The sequence below is a fragment of the Durotheca rogersii genome (assembly GCF_024521655.1).
Source record: "Durotheca rogersii strain YMJ 92031201 chromosome Unknown GGS23scaffold_9, whole genome shotgun sequence".
Classification (NCBI taxonomy): Eukaryota; Fungi; Ascomycota; class Sordariomycetes; order Xylariales; family Xylariaceae; genus Durotheca; species Durotheca rogersii.
Window position 1 is genome coordinate 212,653 of NW_026251240.1, and position 22,090 is coordinate 234,742.

A 22,090-nucleotide genomic window follows, 5' to 3' on the forward strand; every position below is an offset into this window, starting at 1 on the left:
GACGGAGTAGGCTCATGCGTAGCGCCGAGTCCCTCGGAGCGTATGAAGGGAACGATGGAGTTTTAGGGGGACGAGAAAATAAATCGACGGCGATGTGAGTTTACGGCGGTGATACCGGAGACAACTAAGAAGTCTTAGGCACATCTATGTGTTTCCGTCGACACGTCGACAGACGGGTGGGTTACGTTAGCAACTTAACGACGTATGATGAGGTAGGGTGCGTACACAACATCAGTACAGTTAGATCGATTATGTAGGCAGGTCGAAGCAGCTCTTGGATTAGCTGAGTGCCTCGGAGATCTGGGAGAGGGGAAAGAGGGTCAGCTAGTAGAGAGCTTCAAATCCCTGTCGGAACCGCCCTAGGGCGGACGCCATGGCTTAAATATCAAGAGACATTCCACTATCCCTGGGCACAATAACTCTCATATATCGACCACAGTAATACCCAACCACCCCTCTTTACTTTAAATATATGATCCAGGTGCATATTCTGAGAAGCCTAGGGTGGGATTACTTTTTCTGCATTGGACAGGCTTTGCCAGCCACACACGCAGATTAATAGAATATGAGAGCGTAAACTACCTATAACTACTCATATACATGTCTGCCGTTTCAGGGAGATCTGCCCGAGCAGGCCCGACCCATCAGAAGGCGAACTGCTGAGACACGCCCGCCACAGAAGAGAACTGGAAATTCCGGTGTGAACACACGGTGGCTGGATGGCTGTATCACGGTGTATGAGTTATGAACCAACTTAGCTTTACAATAATCTTCGATGCATTGGGCATGTTATGTACTGGGTTACGTCCCAACTATCATATCTTGCTGGTGAGGAATCTGGGCTGTTAAACCTTAATTGAGATCAGGTTCCACGTGTGGGTAGATATAATATAATTAAGGAGAGAGTTGAGATAGACCCATACACTGAAAAATAGTTGACATTGAAGTGACAAAATGGCAATTCTGCTCGCTCCTTATTTTCGTACTATGAGAGCCGAGACTAGTGTTAATATTGGGCTGAGACGCATATGCTACAATATAGGCAAGCAAGGAGTTATTTGCACGCTAATATGACGATAACGTGCCTACTGTACCTTGACACTGCGGTACAATACCTTATCCTTGTGTCGCTGAAGAAGCTCGCCGATCCGAGCGATATTTATACACCAAAGCCTGCAGTTATGCCAGCCAGAACCCGAGAAGCAAGCTCATATTCGCCGAGCACAACTACTCATACAGCTCAGTCAACGCCTCGTCGATTAATTAGGTACCTAACCCGCCCTTATTTCATGGCGTGGCAGCAAGCATTCCTCCACTACAGCCCCGCCACCGAGCTCTCGTCACTCCCGATGCCCAGAAAAGAGTCTTATTCGAGCCTTGGAGCCTCGCTACGATGCTGAGAAGTCATCATTCGTTAATCTACCTACGTGTAGGTCATGATGCAAGCTCGCTTATGTCACCATTTGGCAACCTTGCTGGCTAACCTATGAGTAAGAGGTAGGTATTCAGAACCGATGGGTGACACCAGGCTAAATTGCGCCGTGCGGGGTCTTGACTGTCAGCGAGCGAGCACCAGGTCAGCGCCAACATCTACCCAAGGCTACATCCCATTCACGTAGCTCTTCCTAATATTTATTTGTGGCCGTTTGTAGAACTTCAGAACCTTCAATGCCGGCCCCATCAAGCACCGTGCTTAATATGTCTGACTAAAAATACCAAGCGATGCTCACGACGGAGCCACTTGACATCGCTGACATCGTCGGCGTCCCTGTCGACTTAGCCACCCCCTTCGACTACCTGACGAACAGCGATACCGACGCGGACAACGCTGAACTGCGCAGCGCCCGTCGGTGGGCATGGTATTGCAAGGACCCCGCGTGCCCTAAGTACTGGAGCTCCTGGTCTTGCAAGTCCAACTTCTGGCTGCATCTGTACGAGACGGATGTGCACCGCGCGGATGTACGGACGCACACACGAGTGGGACGTCGCGAGCTGGCGAAGGAGTGGAGAGTCGAGACAGATTGGGGGATGGAAGAACCGAAGCAGCCCAAGCCTACTCTGGGACAAAATGGTATTGCGTCTGGCAATGAGTAAGCCGCGGGGATGTAGAGTTTTCAGATGAGATGTGCTCTTGTCTTGTCCGAAAAATCGTTACATTTGATGGTGGAATCAACCCGGAGCAGGCAGGGTCAGATTGCCTACATGTAACGGCCTTATCAACCTCGTGGAGGTATTCAGGCTACTAAGGAGATTTGTGTTCCAGCACACCAGGCGATCGCTACTAGGTTCAGAGGGGCTCGATCACATGAGAGGTTCTTTTTGGTTGAAGCTTTTTGCGCATAACATGAGGGCCGATCATAGATCGTTCTGAAAGACCGTTTTGAATAGCAGGTTCTATTGCTTTATTAATATCTGCCTTCGGCTGGCCATGAATCTTCTGTTAGAAAGCTATGTGGGATAAGATCTTCGAATAGGAGAGCGAAAGAGCGAAAGAGCGAAATCTCAAACGATAGCAACCAGATGCATAAGAGACCATTCGAATGTTCAATGAACTGCGCCTCTGGTCAGAAAGGGCCTCATGGGTTAAAGGTATTTGTAAAAATCCATATTTGGTTCTTAGGGGTCATTTGTGGACCTTGCAGACATAGAAGGAGCAAGATACACTGTCACCCATCTCCAAGCTTTGCAATTCTGATAAGATCATAGTGTCGAATCCTGGAGAACTTCTTATGGCCTCTCGGATAGACCTGCACCCTATGGCATCGTATTCCGATACCACGTTCAGAAATTGGTAAGGAACGTTAGCAAAGGTGAGCTACTCCTGAAGCAAGCATGGATTCTCCTAAGCAAAGGCAGCGAGTGATGCGAGATACCTACCTAAACTGTCAAGATTGACATTTTAACACGTACCTGCCTAGGCTTAATAAGGCTCATCCCGGACATGACAGTATTCAAGCACTTAAATATAGTAAAAACTATTTGTGATGGCCTGTGATATTATCCTCTAGGTAGTGGCTGCTTGTTGAATTTCTGGAGACTGATATTGGTGAGACATCAAGCAGCAGTAGCGCACAAGTGATGTCTTCCCACGATACTACGATGTGCCTTTCCCTAGCCCCTCCATTGCTTCTAAAGTAGGTATATTACTTGCCATATGTGTATCTTCATAGCAACCACAACACTGACGTCGGCATGGACGCGCGAATTTATTTCACACAACACCTTTATACACCCTGGAAATTAGAGATGGAGGTTAAGCTCATGTATGGAACTGAAGGTATCAAGTCACAGGTAATAGGTAGGCGGATTGTTGCTGCAGGTGATTTCTAAGGTGTGATTATCTTTGAATCGCTCATTGGCCATTATTCGATCCCCATCCCTTGTCCGCCAATGTCTTAATACCAGTGAGAAGGTCCGCCGAGACACCACCATACGTAGGTATCTCTACCTGTAATGTCAAATCTGCTTAGGATTCATCTAGAGTTCTGGGGACGGCTATACTAAAATCTCGTTGAAAGCTGTAGGCATATACTTGGTATAGTTCGTGAGTATGTACCTGTTATGGTCCAACAATATACACTCTTTGTCTTGTCGAGCGATGTTCCGACTACAGCCAGAAAATCCTGCCCATGTTTCTCCACCGCAAGCTAATATAAGTTTCTCGTAACGAAACAGAAAAAGGTCCGTATTATCAGATATTGGATTATTGCGTCGGGAATAATTGCCGCAGCGACATGTCGTTGTAAATTTGAGGTGAATCACGGTAGCGGAGATCCCCTAGTGCCTGGGAACATTACTGCGGTGCAACAATTCGGATCAGGGATGCTAGGACGAGGACTGTTAAAGACCCTTTCCATATATTATCCTTCACCGGAGCTGCGCGCCGTACGCCTACTGATGTATACTAATTGCCTCCTGTAGCTTTTAGGAGAATGTGGTTGCTCAAGGATACTCAGAGGATCCCCAAGAAATATCAATACAGCATACATCAGCACAGCGTCCAGCGTGCCATCTCAGGTGGTATATGGGCATATTCCGAGACAATCGAGCAAATTTATCGTGAAGCAGATCCGCTCGCGGAAGCAACGAGGACTAAGAGGCCTATGCAACGCATCTGGAGTGACGCGCCTCACACACGGGACAGGGGACGAACAGGAAATTTTACATATATTGAGAAGTAATAGAAAATGCCGATCATTCCAAGCCGTTTGGGTATATGCCGTCATCCGAAAGACTGGGAGAGAAGGAAATGAGTTTGAAATTGGCCCCGCACTGCCCCCAATGATCCTGTGTACATATATAACGCACAATCCCCATGATGCCAGGACTTCTCTCGCAGAGGCATCCCGTTTCTAACGTTGAAGAAGTACTCATAAATTAGGGCTAATCTCTTAAAGCTCATCCACGACACGTCGCGTGCCTTCTTGAGCCTTGTCGGAAACGGTCTCCCTAGCAGAGCTAGCTGTTGGGTATGCGGCGCTGATTAAACTAGACGCTGGTAGGGCGGCAGTAGGGTATGCCTCGGCGAGGCGGGAGTAGACGGATTCGGAGACATGAGCCTCTTTTCCGACGAGGAGCTCGGATACTAGCGAACTGACAGCAGTGTACTGGGACTCGCAGTCCACAGGCGGAATAGTTGACGTTGGCGGGACCCCGCCGCCGATAAGGGTTTCGCTCATAAGCTCCGCTGCTGCTTCCATCGCCGAGCTGAGTCGCGAGTTTGCGGCAGCCACAGCGCCTAAATACGCGCTCGAAACCGAACTCAACATTTCTTCATGGATCGGTTTCCGCCCCTCTTGGATTTGCGCCGAAACAACTGACATGGCACGAGAGTAATGATCAGCTGCCCCTGCGATGGCAGTGGTGTAAGCGGATTGAGCAGCTGAGGTGATGCTAGCAGAAATATCGGTCGCTGGTAGAACAATGTCCTCATCGAGGATTGGCTGTCGCGAGGGTACAGATTGCGCTGCGGCACCGAAAAGGGCGGACCGAACGGTGGTAGAAACGGTTTCTTCCCCGGGTATGATTGACCCATCGGGTATCTCAGTAATTGCGTCGTCTTCCACATCGGTGAAAGGCGACTGAAAGTCAATGACTCCCGAGTCGCCGGGAACGTCTCGAGTAGTGGCTGGTGTGGCCTCAGAAGAGCTAATATCGGTATGTATGCTTGGCGCCAGGTTACCGGCGGCGTCGTTAGGTTCGCCTTCGAGCCCTTCCGTCGGTGGAAGGATCGAGGTGCCGGGCTCTTCTGAACTATAACGGGAGAGCGATATCTTGACTGTTTCGGCCGGCTCAGCGCTTCCCGGAGGCGGCGAGGACAATGGATCGTTATTTGGTTCGGAGGCAGCCCACTCGGTGTCGCTCTCTGTGTCCTTGGTAGGGTTGTTCCCGACCGACGTGGCATCCTCGACACCGTGGGACATTTTCCGAGCGACGGCTATAGCTGCTAGTTCCGCTTTCTCGCTGTCGAAATCATCGCTTGAGTCACCAGCTATAGACTTCCACGTGGCAACCTGCTTCAACCTCCCTAGCTCTTGTGCGGCAGCCTGAGCGATGCCCATGCCCTCCTCCTCAATGCTGGCGCCGGCTGCCCGAGCGGCTTCAAGGCCTGGATGCGTAGTGATTAACCGCTTGAAGTCTTCCGTCCACTCATTAAATCGGTCCCTAAGCTGGTGGTACTTTTGCCAGTCCTTGTAGGTAACCCCATCCATCCAGGCCCACTTCATACCGATCTTCTGGAGGGCGAGGTCACGAGTTTGCTGCAGGATGCTATAGTGTTCCTCGGCGGCCTTCGTAACCGCAATCTCCGTCTCTTGGTCGTACGCCTGTCGCCAGGTACGAATATCCTGGGCTCTGTCCCTGATCTTCAGGCCAGCATTACGGACGACAGCTGTGAGGGCCTCATCTATCTTCTCAGTCCTATCACCTCGTGTCTCTAGAATCGAGATGATAGACTTCCGCAGATTCTCCAGCTCAATGCTAGCGGTGTCATCCAGCTGCTTCACAAGCGACTTGCCCATTCCGTACGCATGCCTCTGAACCATGCGATCCGAAATCTCATCGATGCGCTCCTCGATCTCAGCAGCGCCGTCTTCAGCTGCTTTCGTGAACTTTCCTTCCCACAGCTCTAGGTCCTCGGTCACAGTCTTCGCGGCTTGTTCACGCGCTTCTTCCGAGGTGAGTGATCTCGCGGTCTGTTCAATATCGATTTCTGCGGCAGGTTTGTAGTCCTCCGGGTGATCCACGTTTTCTGAGGATGATCTGGGATTGGCAGTACTCTCAGCATCAACGTTCGTAGGTGAGGAGACAGAAGCAGTCGGCTTCGAAAAGGCAGACTTAGGAGTAAGGCTACTAGAGAGTCAGCGAGTAGCATAGACTGATAGCGGAGAATAGAGTATGGGGCTATGGGTTTCAGGACACCAAATTGATGACGAACTTACGAGTACGCATCCTCGGTAAGCGATTTGATCTTCCTCTCTTTGTATCTACCAAGGCGTTCGCCGATACGCAGGAGCTGGGGCTCAACTTTCATGACATAAACATCCCGCACATGAGGCCAGACCGTTGAATCGAGGAAGACGTAGGTCTTATGCCAAGCCCGTATAGCTGAGGGGATGGCAGTGTTGACAGTGAACGTGTAAGCAGCGTCGTAGCCCTGTGAGGCGTACGGTTGAATAACTAGATAAGTTGGCAGAATGAATTCATGATAGCCCTGCAACGCGTTGGTTCGAGCGATGTCGTAGTAGGGAGAGACAGCGGTCAAAACCCTCTCAACGTGCGGTGCTACTGTCCGCTCGTACTGGGCCCTGGCTAGGTCTTGATATTTGCCCAATTGAGGTTGCACGTTTTTCTCCCATTTGGCGCGACCCATCGTCTGGGCCTGGATTAGCTTCGGGCCGCCGTATTTGACTGCATAGGTGTAGGCAGGGACGATGACAATGCGGTCGATAGCGTCGTAGTAAGGTCTGGAAAAATCGACGTAGGGCGCAGCATAGGCATCGTAATACGGTAGGATACGCGGCAGCACAGCTGCTTTCACCTCGAAGTATGGCCTGCAAATCTTCGGTGTCTCGTCGGTGCATGCTTCGAGTGTGGGGGGACAACGGAAGACGACGGAAAAAATGGAGTACCAGGTAAATAACCTAGAAATTGATAGAATGAGAATTAGCGCAGTGTTCGAGTCTCGGGAGCACGCCGTGCGAGGTGCCAGTGATTCCTCCTTACCTCGCAATGATGCCGAAGCTCCATGCGAAGAAACTCCTCCTCTTCCGTACCCGAGTCCTCCGTGCGGGCACGACAAGGCCGTTTACGCCACCAATCCCATTAATTCCCTTGGGCGGCTTGAGGGACCCATTCGGTGATTTCGATTTCCCGTCTGTGGTAAGGGCCATTATCACTAAATGCCGTAGACTTGACAATAGACGGCGATACTGGTCGCATGGGGATGGGAGAGTTCCGATACCTCACGCGGGAGGACGGCGGATCCCGTAGGGATGAGATGCTGGCTGCGGCCGTCTGGGACAAACAGAACCGAGGTAAGGCCCACGGCAGAAGAGAGAGAAGAATGGAGAGGATGTGGTAAAGAGATGACTGGGATCGAATCTGTTGAGCCTGGGCACAGATGCGGAAATTTAACCGTCAGCTGCTACGCGTCTCGATCAGCATCGAGTCGGCAAAATTAAGACAAAGATGCATACGTGTCTTGTAGGCGCCAAATTCGTGTAGTTGACTCGATGGGCGATATGATGTAGGTTGTCGTAGGAGTTGCAGAAAGCGGGTACGCCTTTCTGGAAGCCTTGGAGATCGTTTGTGACGGGGACAACCACCAGAGTAAAGCTGGCGTTTCGGCTCCCTGTTGCCAGGGGATGATCAGGGACAGAGCAGGGGGGGTCTAGGTGTTGCTTAGTGTTTCCCTCGCCCGGTTTTGGCGTATGTAACAGCCTTCCTTCTTGTAGTTAAGCATCGAGTACTGTCGTGCCCAAATACTAGGTAGCTTGATAGGCGAGTTTGCAGACGGAGAGAAGCCGCATAGGCGCATACATGCATATATGTACACAGGTCTGCGCGGGGTCAAGTGAAGAGGCCGAGAGTGGGGACGGCTACCTTGCCGCTTCACACGAGAGGTTGGCTACATGGAGGTACCTTGTCGCGGGAGGTATTTGCAGTGTATTTGCGAAGGCGGCGTTAGTCTGGAACACTATACGTTAGTGTACTACACCACCTACCCACCTCTACCTACCTAGGTACCTAGGTACCTAGGTATGAATGCGGTGGATGTCGTTATGCCTGCCTTACCTAGCGTCTACGAGGTGTACCTCGGGGAGAGAGTGAGGGCCACGACGCGTGCGCAACAACATGCACGTGGCTATGGTTACGAACGTAAGGCATGTAGGCACCTATCTACACGTAAAGACGCCGTAAGTGGAAATTCGGAGCACGTCGTTTTAAAATAGGTAGATGTGTGGTATCTTCGCACTTGGAATCTTTCGTTAGCATATCGATGAAGGACTTTCCTAAGTTGCATCGTACGCGTAAAGGCAATACGGAGGAAGGTGGCAATGCCGACAATTTCCAAGTTCATAGCCCCTAGAGATCAGCTGTCTTAGGTACAGAGGAGCTAAATGACGAAGACTACCAAGTAGCGCTGTTAGGAATCGAACTTATCCTTCGTTAAGTAACCTACTGATCTGTAGGTACCTAAGGTACCCGCCTGTAGAGATACAGGTAGGTAGGTAGGTACGGAATAATGTCAATATGAGGTACTCTGTACGCGCCGCCGGTCCCGGTCGCTGAGTAATCGCCACCGCTACCTGTAGTCGGCATGCCATTTGCGATTGACGTTGTCCAGTGTGGACGCCGCGGACACACCTCATCCACAAACTTCCTCACGGCATTACTATTCTTAACTTTACATAGATCTTGAGGATACTTGCTTCTTGTATCCACCCATCGCCATACCCGACTCGAGCCCGGGTAAGATCACCTCCTTGAATACCTCCTGCAGTACGCATCTCAGCCCCCGAGACCCTGCTAACCTCGCGCGGGCCACGCAGACTACCCTATCCTCCCCGCCTTAGGATAGGCATACGACCTGTCTGTCCTCTTTCTGCCATAGCCGCTGCATGGCGTCAAGCTATAACCTCCTCCGTCATCGTATCGCTCATCCCACGCGCGCATCGGAGCCAGAACTACTCCCCTCCACGAATCAACCTATGTTTATCAACCCATGGTCTAAACCCCAGCAGAAAGCCCGCAGGGCGAGATCCCCAAGCCTCGACCACCTGCCTGTCGTCACCCGGACTCGACAGCGATTTTGATCTTGCCCCTACATCGCCTCCTCGTCATCGCCATGGAAGGCTGGCGGCCTAATCCTTCTTCCGAATCCCCCAACTTCAACGAGCGGCGTCGACAGTCAACAATTAAATCCGACATCATGACCGAACATTCCGCGCCGGGAGGTTCTAAGCCCTCTGGAAATGATGCCTTCGTCGACCCGGATACTTGTCGGATATGCCGAGGAGAGGGCACCGCTGAGGAGCCGCTCTTCTACCCTTGCAAATGCAGCGGGAGCATAAAGTATGTCCACCAGGACTGCTTGATGGAATGGCTTTCGCACTCTCAGAAGAAGCACTGTGAGTTGTGCAAGACACCATTTCGCTTTACCAAACTATACTCTCCGGACATGCCGAAGCGGTTGCCATTCTACATCTTCATCACCCACATGGCCAAGTATGTCTTCCGCAACCTGCTTGTCTGGCTGAGAGCCGCTCTAGTCATCAGCGTTTGGCTAGGTTGGCTACCGTATCTCATGCGCTGGGTTTGGTCCGGCCTATTCTGGGTCAGCGATGAGGGGTTTGGTTCTAGTTTGCCAAATTTCGACGGTCGGAATACCTCAGTAGGTCGAGATGGCCTCTCCTCTCTCACCGTCACGTTTTCGACTACGTGTGCCTCGTCCCCCCTGTTGGCCGCCACGACAACCGCTGCGAGCGTTGGACGCGTCATCGAACAGGTCCCCGTCTCCAACTTGTTGAAGGTCATATCCAAGCCCCTTGTCGGTGCACCTCCGTCTTGGCTCGCTGCATTATTTGGCCTTTCCACCGCCACCGAGAAATCGATTCCAGAGCCTAAGGAATTCTTAAACGTGACCCGCGTCGACCAGATTGCCAGTTCGCTAAACCTACATCCCCGGTCTCTATTAAGTGACGTCACTGTCTTGAAAAATTTAACGCGACACCCTGCCATCAACAGGACCATCATCGCTGTGTTCGAGGGGCAGATAATTACCTTGCTCGTCATCGTATGCTTTATCCTCATAATCTTAGTCAGAGACTACGTCGTACAGCAACAGCCGGAAATAAACATGCGTGCAGCCTTTGCCGCCGCGGAAAACGAAGGACTCCCGGCCGAAGCCGTAAACGATGGCGCCCCTCACAACCTAGGTTTGGAGGACGATTCCGACGATGCTTCCGATGATGAATCCATAGTTGCCCGCGGCGGCTCAGCAGATGCTGAAAACGACGAGCAGGACACGACAATCCAAACGGACAGTACCCAAGATGTACATAGCCCACAAAATCTTCGTTCAAGACCTATCGCTGAGCCTCGGCGACGAATGGATCGCAGCCGTCCTAGCTCCATCGTACACGATCCCGAAGGCGAAGGGCAAACCGAAGGTACGGAGTCGGCCCCCTCGCGGCAATCGTTTGCCAACGAACCCTCTGTGAACAGTCCCGGTGCCGAAGAGGCCGGGCGTTCAGGCTCGAGCATAGACGATAACGAAGCCACATCGCAGAGTGCTGTAAAGGAATATCTACGCATTTATCGAGAAGCAGATGGAGACCACGAGAGAATCCTTCGCATTATTCGAAACGAAGGACTGGAAGATCGCATGGGCTACTGGATCCAGGTCACTAAAACAATGGCTAGCGTCAGTGGAAATCTCGGAAGCAGTGACAATGCCGATCTAAGAGGTGACGCCCTCGCTAATTTAACCACGACACCTCATATAAGTCGCTTAAGCCGTTCCCCGATGAGATCGGGCTCTCTCGCTGTAGACAGGACAAGCAGCGATGCTTCGAGTTGGACATGGGCGGACGCCGATGACGTCGCGGACGCAGAGAGCCAGGGCTCCCGTGGCAAAGGCAAGGCCCCCGAAGCGTCCGCAAAAGGGAACGTATGGACGCATTGGGACGGCGAATTTGGCGAACCCCCCCGACAGCTAGATAGCATCAGCGCTGAGAACCACAACGAGGACCCGTCGCCATTCTCACCCGCATTAACACGATCCCGAGCGGTTTCCGACGGGCCCCAAGCTCCCAAGCCTATCAACATACTTGCTAACAACAATTGGTCTTTTCCCGACCGACCTCCGGACGCCGCGAACACGCCACAGGAGGAGGCATCTGAAGCACTAGGCGAAGGTGAAGACATTCCCTATACTCGCCCTACTCTACACGGAGAATTCGATGCTAGGGAAACATGGTTACCCGCCCCGGACAGCAACACTCCCGATTCAAGCGCTATCCAGAGGCGCGACCGACCCGGTGCCGAAGAAAGGCCGGATAATAACGGCAACGAGCGCCGCGATGAGGAAGGCCGATATGCTGTGGACACAGCTGCTGGCGTCGAACAGACTCATAACCAACATGCCGCCCCCGCTGCGCGTCATGCAGGGGGCATTGTTGGTCGTGTTGCTGATTTTATGTGGGGCAACGTCGAGGTCGGCCCCTTAGATGATCTCGACCCCGACGGACCTGTCGATATATTCGGCGAGAACCATAACGCGCCGTTTTTCGGCGATGACGATCGAGAGGATGAAGGAGATGACGAAGGAGAGGCAGAGGTGGCGCCTGATGTCGTCGAAGCCGCCGTGGCTGCCGGTTTGGACCCAGAGGCTGTTGAAGATGCCGAAGACTTCGAAGGGATCATGGAGCTTATCGGAATGCGCGGTCCCGTCGCCGGTTTATTTCAGAACGCTATTTTCTGCGCGTTTCTCGTATCTATTTCCATCTTCCTGGGTGTCTTCGTGCCGTATAATGTCGGCCGCGTGTCCGTCTGGATTATTGCCAACCCAGCTCGTCTTCTCCGTATTGTTTTCAGCTTCTCCAAATTTGTGCAGGATGGTGTTTTGCTGATCGTCGGCTACACTTCCACGATCGCCTTCAACATACTCGAAGTGTTCAGATTGATCCTTGGAGTCGAACGCGGGCAAAACTTGATGCACTCTTTGAGAACCGACGCCAAACACGTTGCAGCCAGCGCCTTCGATCGGATCGTGGCTAGTTTCGTGACCGAGATGCCGCTCATTTCGATGAGCGAGATGCGGAATTTCTCTGCCGTCAGCCACGAGGCTCTCCTTTTTGTGAAGAACGACATCCAGTACGCCCTCTCAGTTCTCAGTTACGCCATCTCCTATCTCTTCGGTGGTAGTTATTCAGCCAAATTAGCCGCGACTAAAGCATTCTTTGCTGTCGCGGGCCCGGCTGCACTGGGTTTCCTCAAATCAATGCCAAGCATTGCCACGCACCCCGGATCTTGGATACTAAACCTGAGCTCCCTCGAATCATCTTCTTCGGCGAATCCCGTACTCGCTTATTGGGATGCGAACGATAGGACGTGGGCTATCCTCCTCGGATATGTTTCCCTTTCGGTCATTGCTGGATTGTACCTTGCCCGAGGGACGCCGTTCTCTACCGGCCAAACGGCACAGGAATGGGAGGCTTCCATCATTGATGCGTTGAACCAAGCCAGCGGTGTCATGAAGGTCATCTTGATTATCAGCATAGAAATGCTCATTTTCCCGTTATACTGTGGCCTACTCCTGGATTTGGCACTACTACCCTTGTTTGAGGGTACTAGTGTGAGGTCTCGCCTACTCTTCACGTACAACTACCCTCTCACCTCTATCTTCGTGCATTGGTTTGTGGGCACGGGCTACATGTTTCACTTCGCGTTGTTCGTCTCTATGTGCCGTAAGATCATGCGGAAGGGTGTCCTATGTAAGAGACCTGCCGAAAGAGGCAATGATACAAAACTGTCTGGGATAGGTTCGCTAACCTAGTAACGCAGACTTTATCCGCGATCCTGACGACCCGGAATTCCATCCTGTACGTGACGTACTCGAGCGTAACGTCATGACCCAGCTTCGAAAGATACTATTCTCAGCTTTTGTGTACGGGGCCCTCGTCGTAGTCTGTCTCGGAGGTGTTGTGTGGGGCTTGTCCCTCGCGCTTCCCAACGTACTCCCAATACATTACTCATCAAACGAGCCGGTTCTTGAGTTCCCCATCGACCTGCTTTTCTACAACTTCCTGATGCCCCTCGCCGTCAGGTTCTTCAAACCGAGCGATGGCCTACACTCTATGTATACCTGGTGGTTCCGGAGGTGCGCTAGAGCTCTGCGACTAACATGGTTCCTGTTTGGAGAAAGGCGGGTGGATGAGGAGGGGATCTTGGAACTTTCCAAAGACTCACCTCATCGAAACATGCCCTGGTGGTGCCGGGTGTTTCTTGAAGTGAATGGCGAAAATCAAGTCGTGCCGAAGATGTGGCAAGACACATTCAACGGCGGCAATGCTAGGCCCAATGCGAGAATATCCACCGAGGATATGAACAGCCACAATGACAAGAAGAAGAGGCTCGTTGAATCTCGACAGCTCATCCCCAATGGCCGTTTCGTGCGATCGCCGGCGTCCGACCAGGTCAAGATTCCTAAGGGCCAGTCCGTGTTTCTCGATGTGTCGGAGCAGAACGACAGAAGTGATGGGAAGCCGGATCGAGCTGACACTGACTTGTACGCCGGTGCTCACTACCAGCTCGTCTATGTCCCCCCCTGGTTCCGAGCCCGAGTGTTCTTATTTATCCTTTTCATATGGATATTTGCAGCCGTCACTGGGGTTGGCTTCACCATCGTGCCCCTTGTGTTCGGCCGTCGCATGTTCAAGGTACTTATCCCTTCCCACATACGAACCAACGACATCTACGCGTTTAGCATCGGCATCTACATCCTTGGCTCTCTGGGCTACCTCGCCTTTCACTCGCGAGCAATGCTTGGACGACTGAGGAGTTGGACGATGGGCACAGTGGAATCGACGCTGGACCGTCGCACCATCCAGCGCACCATCCAGTTTGTGGCTCACGTGTGTCGACTTCTATATACTTACATCGCTCTTCTCGTCGTCTTCCCGCTCCTCATCACGCTGCTAGTGGAACTCTACCTGCTCGTGCCGGTGCACACGTACATGTACTCTGCCGGAACAGACGCCACGAGACGACTGGACGTGTTGCGGGGAGGGCACACCATCCGTGTGATACAGGCTTGGACCCTCGGCATTCTCTACCTAAAGCTCGGCTCTCGAGCGTTAGTGCTATACGGTGGTCGGCCCGCCCATGCAGTGCGAGCTGTACTTCGTCGCGGATGGCTAGAGCCAGATGTCGGCATCTTGACCCGTGCTTTCGTCATCCCGGGAGTCTTTGCGTCCCTCGTCATGATATTTACGCCTCCACTTATGGCTTGGACAGTCCTCCGTCGGGGCCTAGACGCCGGTGCCGAGGTGAATCACGAAATGCGAGTACTAGTCTACCGTCTCGCATACCCGCTCACAGCCCTCTTTTGGGCTGGGCTTCTCATGGCACGGAGCATAATACGTGTTTTCGAAGGCTGGCAGGTCCGCATCAGGGACGAGGCGTATCTAATGGGGGAACGGCTTCACAATTTCGGCGGAACAGCCGCTAAAGCTTCTGGTTGGAGGGGTGGCACCAGGCTTTAGGGATGCGCAATACCATGTCACGATGATCAGAACCGTGCATCCGAGTTTGGGTAGACAAGAATAATAAATAGCGTGGTACCGAAATATACTGATGGCTAATCTGATTCCGCGGTCTGTAGACATGTGTTCACCGACGGCTCCGTGAGAGCATGGTATGGGGGAATACGCACCCCGAGCTGCATCCTCAGGATTCCGAATTCACGCGATGCCGGGTCTCATAAGGAAAACATACTCTGGATGACCTTGGGTATCTAAGTTATCCAACACATGGCTCTCGCGAGCATTACTCCTCTTGCTGAATCAAACCCCGGTGCCTGCATCTTAACACCAAGAATACAAACATACCTCTCGGGCCGCCCAGCAATCCCTCAGGCAATCTTTTAACAATAACTACTGCGCAACGAACCACAATATTCCCACTCATTCTATGTGTACATATCAGGGCGGCATGCATGAAACGTAGGTACCTGTATAGAGTACCTAAGGTGGCCATTGAATGCCCAAGACGCCGATTTTCGTACCTAAGAAAACAAAGATCGACTCAACAGATGAGTTTGGTAGGGATACGAAACCCGAAGTGCATATCTAGCCACTTGCCATGGAGCCTACTTAAGCCGAGCCTAACTGCTGATCGCTGGTTGGAGAAAAAGAACCATTCTAAACTGCGCGGACAAAACAGCTGACCACGAGGTTGCGAGCAAGTTGTAGATGTTTACTTGCTGCGAATAGCATCTTTCTCCGTTCGGGATTTCTTCCTTATACCACCTGTCATGTAGGTAGGAAATCTTAGCCACCCACACATATATTAAGCCTACACAGCCCACGGGGGAGATAGGAACATCTACGTTTTCACGTGACACTGCCGAGGGGCATAAGATACCTTCCAGTACCGGAGGGGGAGGAGGAGGAGGAGTGTATTTTACGTCTCTTTTCTACCTATGTACAGGTAATAAGACGGGCCCGCGATGACGGCGGCACGAAGGATAAAGATAGCCGTATAATCGCCCGTTCAGTCGGGAGAACCCCCCACGGCTAGATGTCCACGATATCGTACCCGTATCCTCCGCTCCCTAACGATATTTTCCCTACAGCGATAGGGACCATGTTAGTTAAGGCACCCGAAGGAAAGCTTCGCTACGACGGGTAACAGTAAGACCTCCGTTCTTACTTCTTCCCTTTCCTAGCACCCAATACCCAGTAGAGCCTTACTTACTACCCCGTGGAAAGCGGGGTAGGGGGACGAGAACGCCGGATTCTCGAAGATATCCCTCGTCATGGTTACCATCGCCGCCAAGATGGACTTTTCAAGGCGCCGTGGACTTTTAACCGTAGAACCGAGCAGCGACCGAACCGAGTCGAGACGTTCGTTACGCTTCTCAAACAAGAACCTTCCCGCGCGCGTCGATAATGATAGGCGAAAGACGAACAGGACCAGGCCGTTAGCGGGAGACAGGAACGGCGAGACGTAATTAGCTAGATCAGTCCTGGGAAAAAGATGTTCGGGGGAAGGGCCTTCCAGTGCCGGAGATTCAGGTTCGTCAGCACAGCAGCGGAGGGCTATTCATATCGGGCACCCTCCTATGTGTGTGCCTGTGGTTGTACAGGTACGAGTACAACACAACTCTCCGCTTGACCAAGTGAAACTCGGTAATTCTACACGATTTCGACTAATTACAAGTCTCAGCACGTAACTCCCCGTTTCCCCGATGGAAAGCAATACCAAAGCCTAGGGAGCAGAATGCCCCGAGATTTTCGTCGATGAGAAGCTGCTAACTTGGCGGGAATAGGATGAATGAAAGTGCCCGTTAATGCTACTGCCCCCTACCTCCCGCCCCCTCCTGTGCGGGAATATTAAAGGCCACGTATTCATTCTCGCTACGACTTCCACCTGTACTTTCCCGTACAGTACCTGGCGTCAAATATACTCGCTACCTCTCTCTTACACTTTACTAGTAGTGGTGGCCGCTACGTCCCCCTCTCGAAGTTGGCCTCATCAGTCTCATGAGCGTAACATGTCGACCGGCACCGCCTCAGTTCTCCTAGGGGCGCTTCTGTTCTGCCGGCGCCAAGACGACGCTGTTCAGGTTCTGGAGGGTGTGAGACAGACTGTGATGAGAGACTGCACCATTCTCTTCGTCAGATCGTCGCTCGCGTTCGAGACTGTTCCCTCTGCTTGCGTTACGACTAGCTTGCCGGCTGTGGCGTCGACTTGCCGCTTGTTGGCTCGAGTAGTACGAGTTGTGCCGCGACGCCGACATACGGTCACCAGGACGCTGCTGCATAAGTTCAGCACTTGGTTCGGTTGACGGCCCACGACCCAGAGCTGTCGGCGGCCGATATCCCCCTTCTGCTGTCGACGGCCGGTGAGAACGAACGGCACTAAGATGATGGCCCCCGAACGAAGCAGTGCCCTGGGCCAAGCTCTGGGCGAAGGGCGACCGCTTCCGAAGTGTCGGGCCTTTCCAGTAGATTACATACACGGCGACCACTAGGGCGAAGGAGATGCAGAAGAGAATGGTCGACGCATAGGGCAAGTTCATACCCTTCTCGGATCCAATGTTAGTGTAAAAGGGCGTTGCCGGGATGGTGAGTACACCGGCCAGGAAATCACGAGCCCAACCGTTGCCACCCGTAGCTGATGCAGAGTACGGTCCGTAGGCACAGATCATGTAATCGATTGTGGCCATGTAGATGGCGTAGTTCGCAATACCGATGATGCAGGTTCCGAACATCGAGCCGATCCAATGGAGGGGCGGGCCACTACTTGTCCATGCAAATATTATGAGGCCAATCGGGAGGCAAGGGGCAAGCCAGAGAAGTAAGGATAGACGTGATTCGTATTGCGCGTGCTCATTTTCGGGATGCCTTTCACGGAGCTTCTGGTTCCGCTCGAACGCTGGTAGGAATAGAAGCCAACCGATCACGTAGCCGAGGCCAATGGGGATGAACGACAGACCAATTTGGTAAGGGGCAAAGTCCCACTGCTTGTATACGAGCGCAAAAGATTGAATCTGCATGAAGATGAGAGCATCGGAAAATCCGGAGAGGAGTGACAGCGTCAGTACAATGGGTTCCGTAAGGAACATGCGGAACGGCCGTAGCCAGGTATACATCAGCTCCTTAAAGGTAAACCTGGCCCAGAATGACACGAGCTCGTTCGGCCCGTAGACGTCGGGGTCCTGGCCCGTCTGTCGACGTTTCTTGGCGATCCGGTCAAGCATTATCGTCGTACGCGTCTCCGGGACCGTGAATAGGTGCAGTAGCATCACAGCACCACCAAATATTAGCTGAATCCAGATGCACCACCTCCAGGCTTGCGCCGGAGGGAGCATCTGAACAAACCCGCCAACAATCGGGCCAAGAATCGATCCGCCGACGGACGAGAAGACGCTGCCAACGGCCCAGGGTCAGCAGGAAACTTTCTCTCGCATCCTCCATGCCTTGGGCAAGAAGGGGGAGGACCGGCAGAGATGTATTGAAGCAGGCCCGAGAAGAGAAGAGGCTCACATATAAGCGACGGCATACTGCTGCCGGTCGCTCTCGAACATGTCGGCTATCATCCCCAATGTAACGCTGCCCCCTGCTGTAGCGAGCCCCCCGAGGGCTCGGCCGGCAACGAGACAGCCAAAGTTGGGGGCTAAAGCGACGGGCAGAGTAAAGATGTTGACGAGGAACAGAGATGCCTGCAAGACCGGCTTACGACCGATTTCCTCCGACCAAGGCGCCCAAAGCTCGCAGCCGAAGGCGTAGGTGATGAGGAAAACGGCGGCTCCGACGCGGGCGGCCTGCTCACCGACGTTGAAATGCCCCGAGATTCCCTCGAGCCCGTTCGAATATAAAGAGGTATTGAAATTCATCGAGGTCTGGACGAGGAAGATGACGGTGAGAATCCACCACTTCTTCCACGTCGGAAAGGCAAATCCGAGCTCTCCCTCACAGTCCTTCTCCGTAAGCTCACGCTTGCCTACTTGACCCTCGACGTTCCCATCGCCCCCCACCTTTCCGGCGGTTGGGCCGACGGCCGTGCGGGTGTCATCGATATGTCCAACTGTCTCCTCGGAGCTATGGGTCGGGCGTTCATCGTCGGGGCCGAACGTGGCAGGCCATTGTTTTGAGCCGGCCTTCTCCATGACTGGAGGCTACACACGGAGCGGTGTAGACGGTGAGCGTACGAGAGAAACCCTCTCGCTCTCTGTTCTGGACACAAGCTCTTGAAAACAGTTTTAACCGTAGGAGTATTGCTGCTCGATGCGTAGAGTGTAGCACCCTATTTTTCTACTGACTAGCCGAGTTGGCGAGGGACAACGACGAGGGGAGGCAAAGTGAAACAGGAAACACGGGAGGGTTGGCCCTTTGTATAAACCAGAATTACGTGAGGGGCGTTTTTAGGACGGATAGGATACTGACGTCGGAGATTAGATCAATGATGTTAGTAAGACAGAGAGTGACGATGATTCAAAAAAGTAGTACAAAGCCCGGTCAGAAGGTTCGGTGCTGACCAGGGAATTCTGTCCACGTATATATAGACGAGACTTCCCTATCTGGCCAAAACTACCATCAGCGCAGGGGAAATCGTGGAAAGGAGAGAATAACGTCGAGGTAGGGATGGACCCAGGTCGGGACTGCGATTCGACGCGGAGGAACGTAGAGAAGGCAACCGATCGAGGACGAAAAAGAAATTTTCGAGGGCCTAAGGGAGGTGCAACAAAGGCAAGACATTATTCGGAATCGCCATTCTGGGTGGAGGGCAAGCAGGCCATCAGCCGGCCACCCACCCGTTTACTTCTTGATAGACGCCGATGCATACGAAATACAGATAGACGGACACGCGGCGCGTAGAAGAAGGCAGGATATAGGGTAACAGTATTAGAAGTCGGCGTTCACTCCGCCTCCGCCCGTCGTATCAGCTATCGACGAAAAGGCAGCGGGCGATAGGCGTATGCGGTGTGGACTCTACGGACGTCTCTCCTTCTCTTCTCCATATCCTGCCTTCTTCTATGCAATGCGCGCCCGCCGTCTGAGTTCGGCACGTAGGTAAGGCATGCATTCTACCGGGACTACCCAAACGGGACAAAATTGGGACAACCACGCTTCTAGGAGAGTGAATCGGGCGAGCTGAGTAGGCCTAACACGCGGGTCGACGGCAGGCAACTTGAGATTGCAAGGGAAAACGGAGATGACGAACCGGCATTGGAGTTCGAAGAAGCTTCTAGGAAGAAAAAGGCAGTTCCGGCAGGATCTCGACCCGTGCTTACAGGTAGGTATGACAACAGTAGGCTTGCATGTTGGGCCGGGTTTTTCTGAGCCCGTCAGTGGCTATCTCGACTCGCTCGTGGCATGATAAAATCAGGTTCAATCCGGACGAGATGACATTTTCCATCGATTGGGCTGCTCGGCCGGAGACATGGCAGATCCGGGGGCGGGGGGGCTCCGCCTAGGGGGGTTGACCAGATGCAGGACGGTCGTCAGGCGACCCCACGGAAATGCAACGGCCGGCGGCACGCGAGCTCTCGAATTTTACTCTTCGACTTGGGGAGTGAGGGAAATAGTGGAATGTCTTAATCCCTCGCTCTCAGTTTGGCTGTTCTGTTGCGTTGTGGTGTTCCGCTGTGGGAGCCAGTTGGAGAGACGGGAAACGAAAGCGGCCAATACACTTCGGAGGGGGGGAGAGGGGGTTCGCAGATACACAGACACAGACGCCGACGACGCGCACGAGCCCGGGTATGCACAGATACATATACACGCAGATGCGGAACGAGGATAGACACAGCTGACACACTTTACGCTCACTACTGGAATACGTAAGCTCTACGTACCTACGTGATGTCGATACATATACCCTCGCCGCACATCGACGACAACGTGCCTGCACGTAGCCGATGACGGGATGGCTACGGGTGCCGTTAACAGAGGCTATGGCGAACGGCAGCCAAGGTGCAAGGGAAGATCCGCCGTGAGTGCGGAGACGCGAAAGCCGAGCCCCTCCCACAGGGAGTGATGTCATTAGGAGACGGGTGCGCCCGGGATACGGCGGGAACGGTGCAGGTGGGTGCCTGATGAATAATCAACGCGATGAGGGGCGGCGTGATGTCGTGCGAGGAACGTGGAGGAGGAAGAGGAGGAGGAGAACTGCAACGCCCTACCGATCTTGTACATCACCTGTCTCATCTCGTCTGCCAATGGGCATCCCTCCGCTCCGCCTTCCACCTCGCCGTAACCCTCCCCCCCTCTCCCCCGCGCGCCATGTCGTCGCATTGACCTACCTACCTACCTACGAATGATCCGTCTGCGAGTTGCCGGGACCTGTCGGGTTCTAGACTGTCGGTTACGGGTTGCCGGTTTGGTCACAGCCGTCTTGTGAAAAAAAGTGCCTCGTAGGTATTGTAGTCCCATCCAACGCTGCATCGCAGGTCAGGTGGTAATGGGTTGGGCTGCACGACGCACCCATGGGTATGACCTGAATAAAGCGCGCGCAAGACGCAGAACGCATCCAAAAAGAGGCTCCGAGAAAACCGCAAAATTCCGCGCCATCCGTCCGTCGCGGGGGATTTTGTTCGTTCGAGCTTCCATCGAACGCACCGATCAAAATTAGCTGTCTGCCATGCGCGGCATCGCAATTACGGCAATGAGGTCAACTTGGCTTGAATGTACCTAGGTTTAGGCACTTACCTAGGTACCTAGGTATACCTAGTGGTGCCGTAGGATTGGTAGGTTAGGTAGGTATCTACGTCATTGCGGAGTTTTGTACAGGTCTCGCACACATATTTTCACATTCCATCCTTCATCATTCAAAATCACAGCCACACAGCCAGATAGATATACGCTCTTTTAATCGCCATCTATGCCTTCGCCCTCTCCATCTTAAATCTTTTTATTTCAGATTTCTCCTAGCTGGCATTCGCAGCTGGCTGACCACTAGATCTAGCTTTCGTACTGCCTTTTCAACTGTCCCATCCTGTTGATTGGCACTTGGGTCACTTGTTGGTAGCTGGGTTCCGAATACGGTCTCCAACGGCGTGCCCACCTTGTTCCCCTCCAGGACCTTTTCTGAACGACCTGTTGCTGTTGGCTACCGAATATCTCGTCGAGTCGCTAGCTCGTGAAATACCATCTCCGCCCTGGAGATATCCTCCGACACCTCTCTACTTGCCTTACCTTGACCGCTTGGCTCGTTGGCCCTATCCTTGCGGTCTATCGTCTCTGGCTCCCACCCACGCTTGTTTCCCACCGACTCGGCCAACGGAAGCGAAGGTAGTTTCAGGAGCAAAGACCCTTCAAAGTCAATCATCATGATCCCCTTAGTCTCACGATTAAACAACATA

General features: G+C 52.9%; 4 protein-coding genes across 4 annotated transcripts; 2 read left to right on the forward strand and 2 right to left on the reverse strand.

The window, feature by feature from the left end:
• Positions 1 to 1,115: 1,115 nt before the first annotated feature.
• On the forward strand, positions 1,116 to 2,774 carry GGS23DRAFT_566343 (uncharacterized protein). Its single transcript, XM_051516266.1, has 2 exons — positions 1,116 to 2,589; positions 2,707 to 2,774. Exon 1 carries the CDS (start codon positions 1,723 to 1,725, stop codon positions 2,092 to 2,094), a length of 372 nt encoding a protein of 123 aa, XP_051372018.1. The 5' UTR covers positions 1,116 to 1,722; the 3' UTR covers positions 2,095 to 2,589; positions 2,707 to 2,774.
• Positions 2,775 to 4,391: 1,617 nt separating this feature from the next.
• Positions 4,392 to 7,391, reverse strand: GGS23DRAFT_604922 (uncharacterized protein; the record flags this gene model as incomplete). Its single annotated transcript, XM_051519683.1, has 4 exons — positions 4,392 to 5,059; positions 5,183 to 6,348; positions 6,441 to 7,142; positions 7,225 to 7,391. 4 exons carry the CDS (start codon positions 7,389 to 7,391, stop codon positions 4,392 to 4,394), a joined length of 2,703 nt encoding a protein of 900 aa, XP_051372019.1.
• Positions 7,392 to 8,742: 1,351 nt separating this feature from the next.
• Positions 8,743 to 15,232, forward strand: GGS23DRAFT_566357 (uncharacterized protein). Its single transcript, XM_051516267.1, has 2 exons — positions 8,743 to 12,998; positions 13,069 to 15,232. The coding sequence occupies exons 1-2, from the start codon at positions 9,350 to 9,352 to the stop codon at positions 14,766 to 14,768; spliced, it is 5,349 nt and encodes a 1,782-aa protein (XP_051372020.1). The 5' UTR covers positions 8,743 to 9,349; the 3' UTR covers positions 14,769 to 15,232.
• A 1,575-nt stretch (positions 15,233 to 16,807) lies between these two features.
• GGS23DRAFT_596498 (multidrug transporter) lies at positions 16,808 to 18,898 on the reverse strand (the record flags this gene model as incomplete). The annotated part of the gene is made up of 2 exons (XM_051518486.1): positions 16,808 to 18,158; positions 18,276 to 18,898. 2 exons carry the CDS (start codon positions 18,896 to 18,898, stop codon positions 16,808 to 16,810), a joined length of 1,974 nt encoding a protein of 657 aa, XP_051372021.1.
• Between the last annotated feature and the right edge of the window lie 3,192 nt (positions 18,899 to 22,090).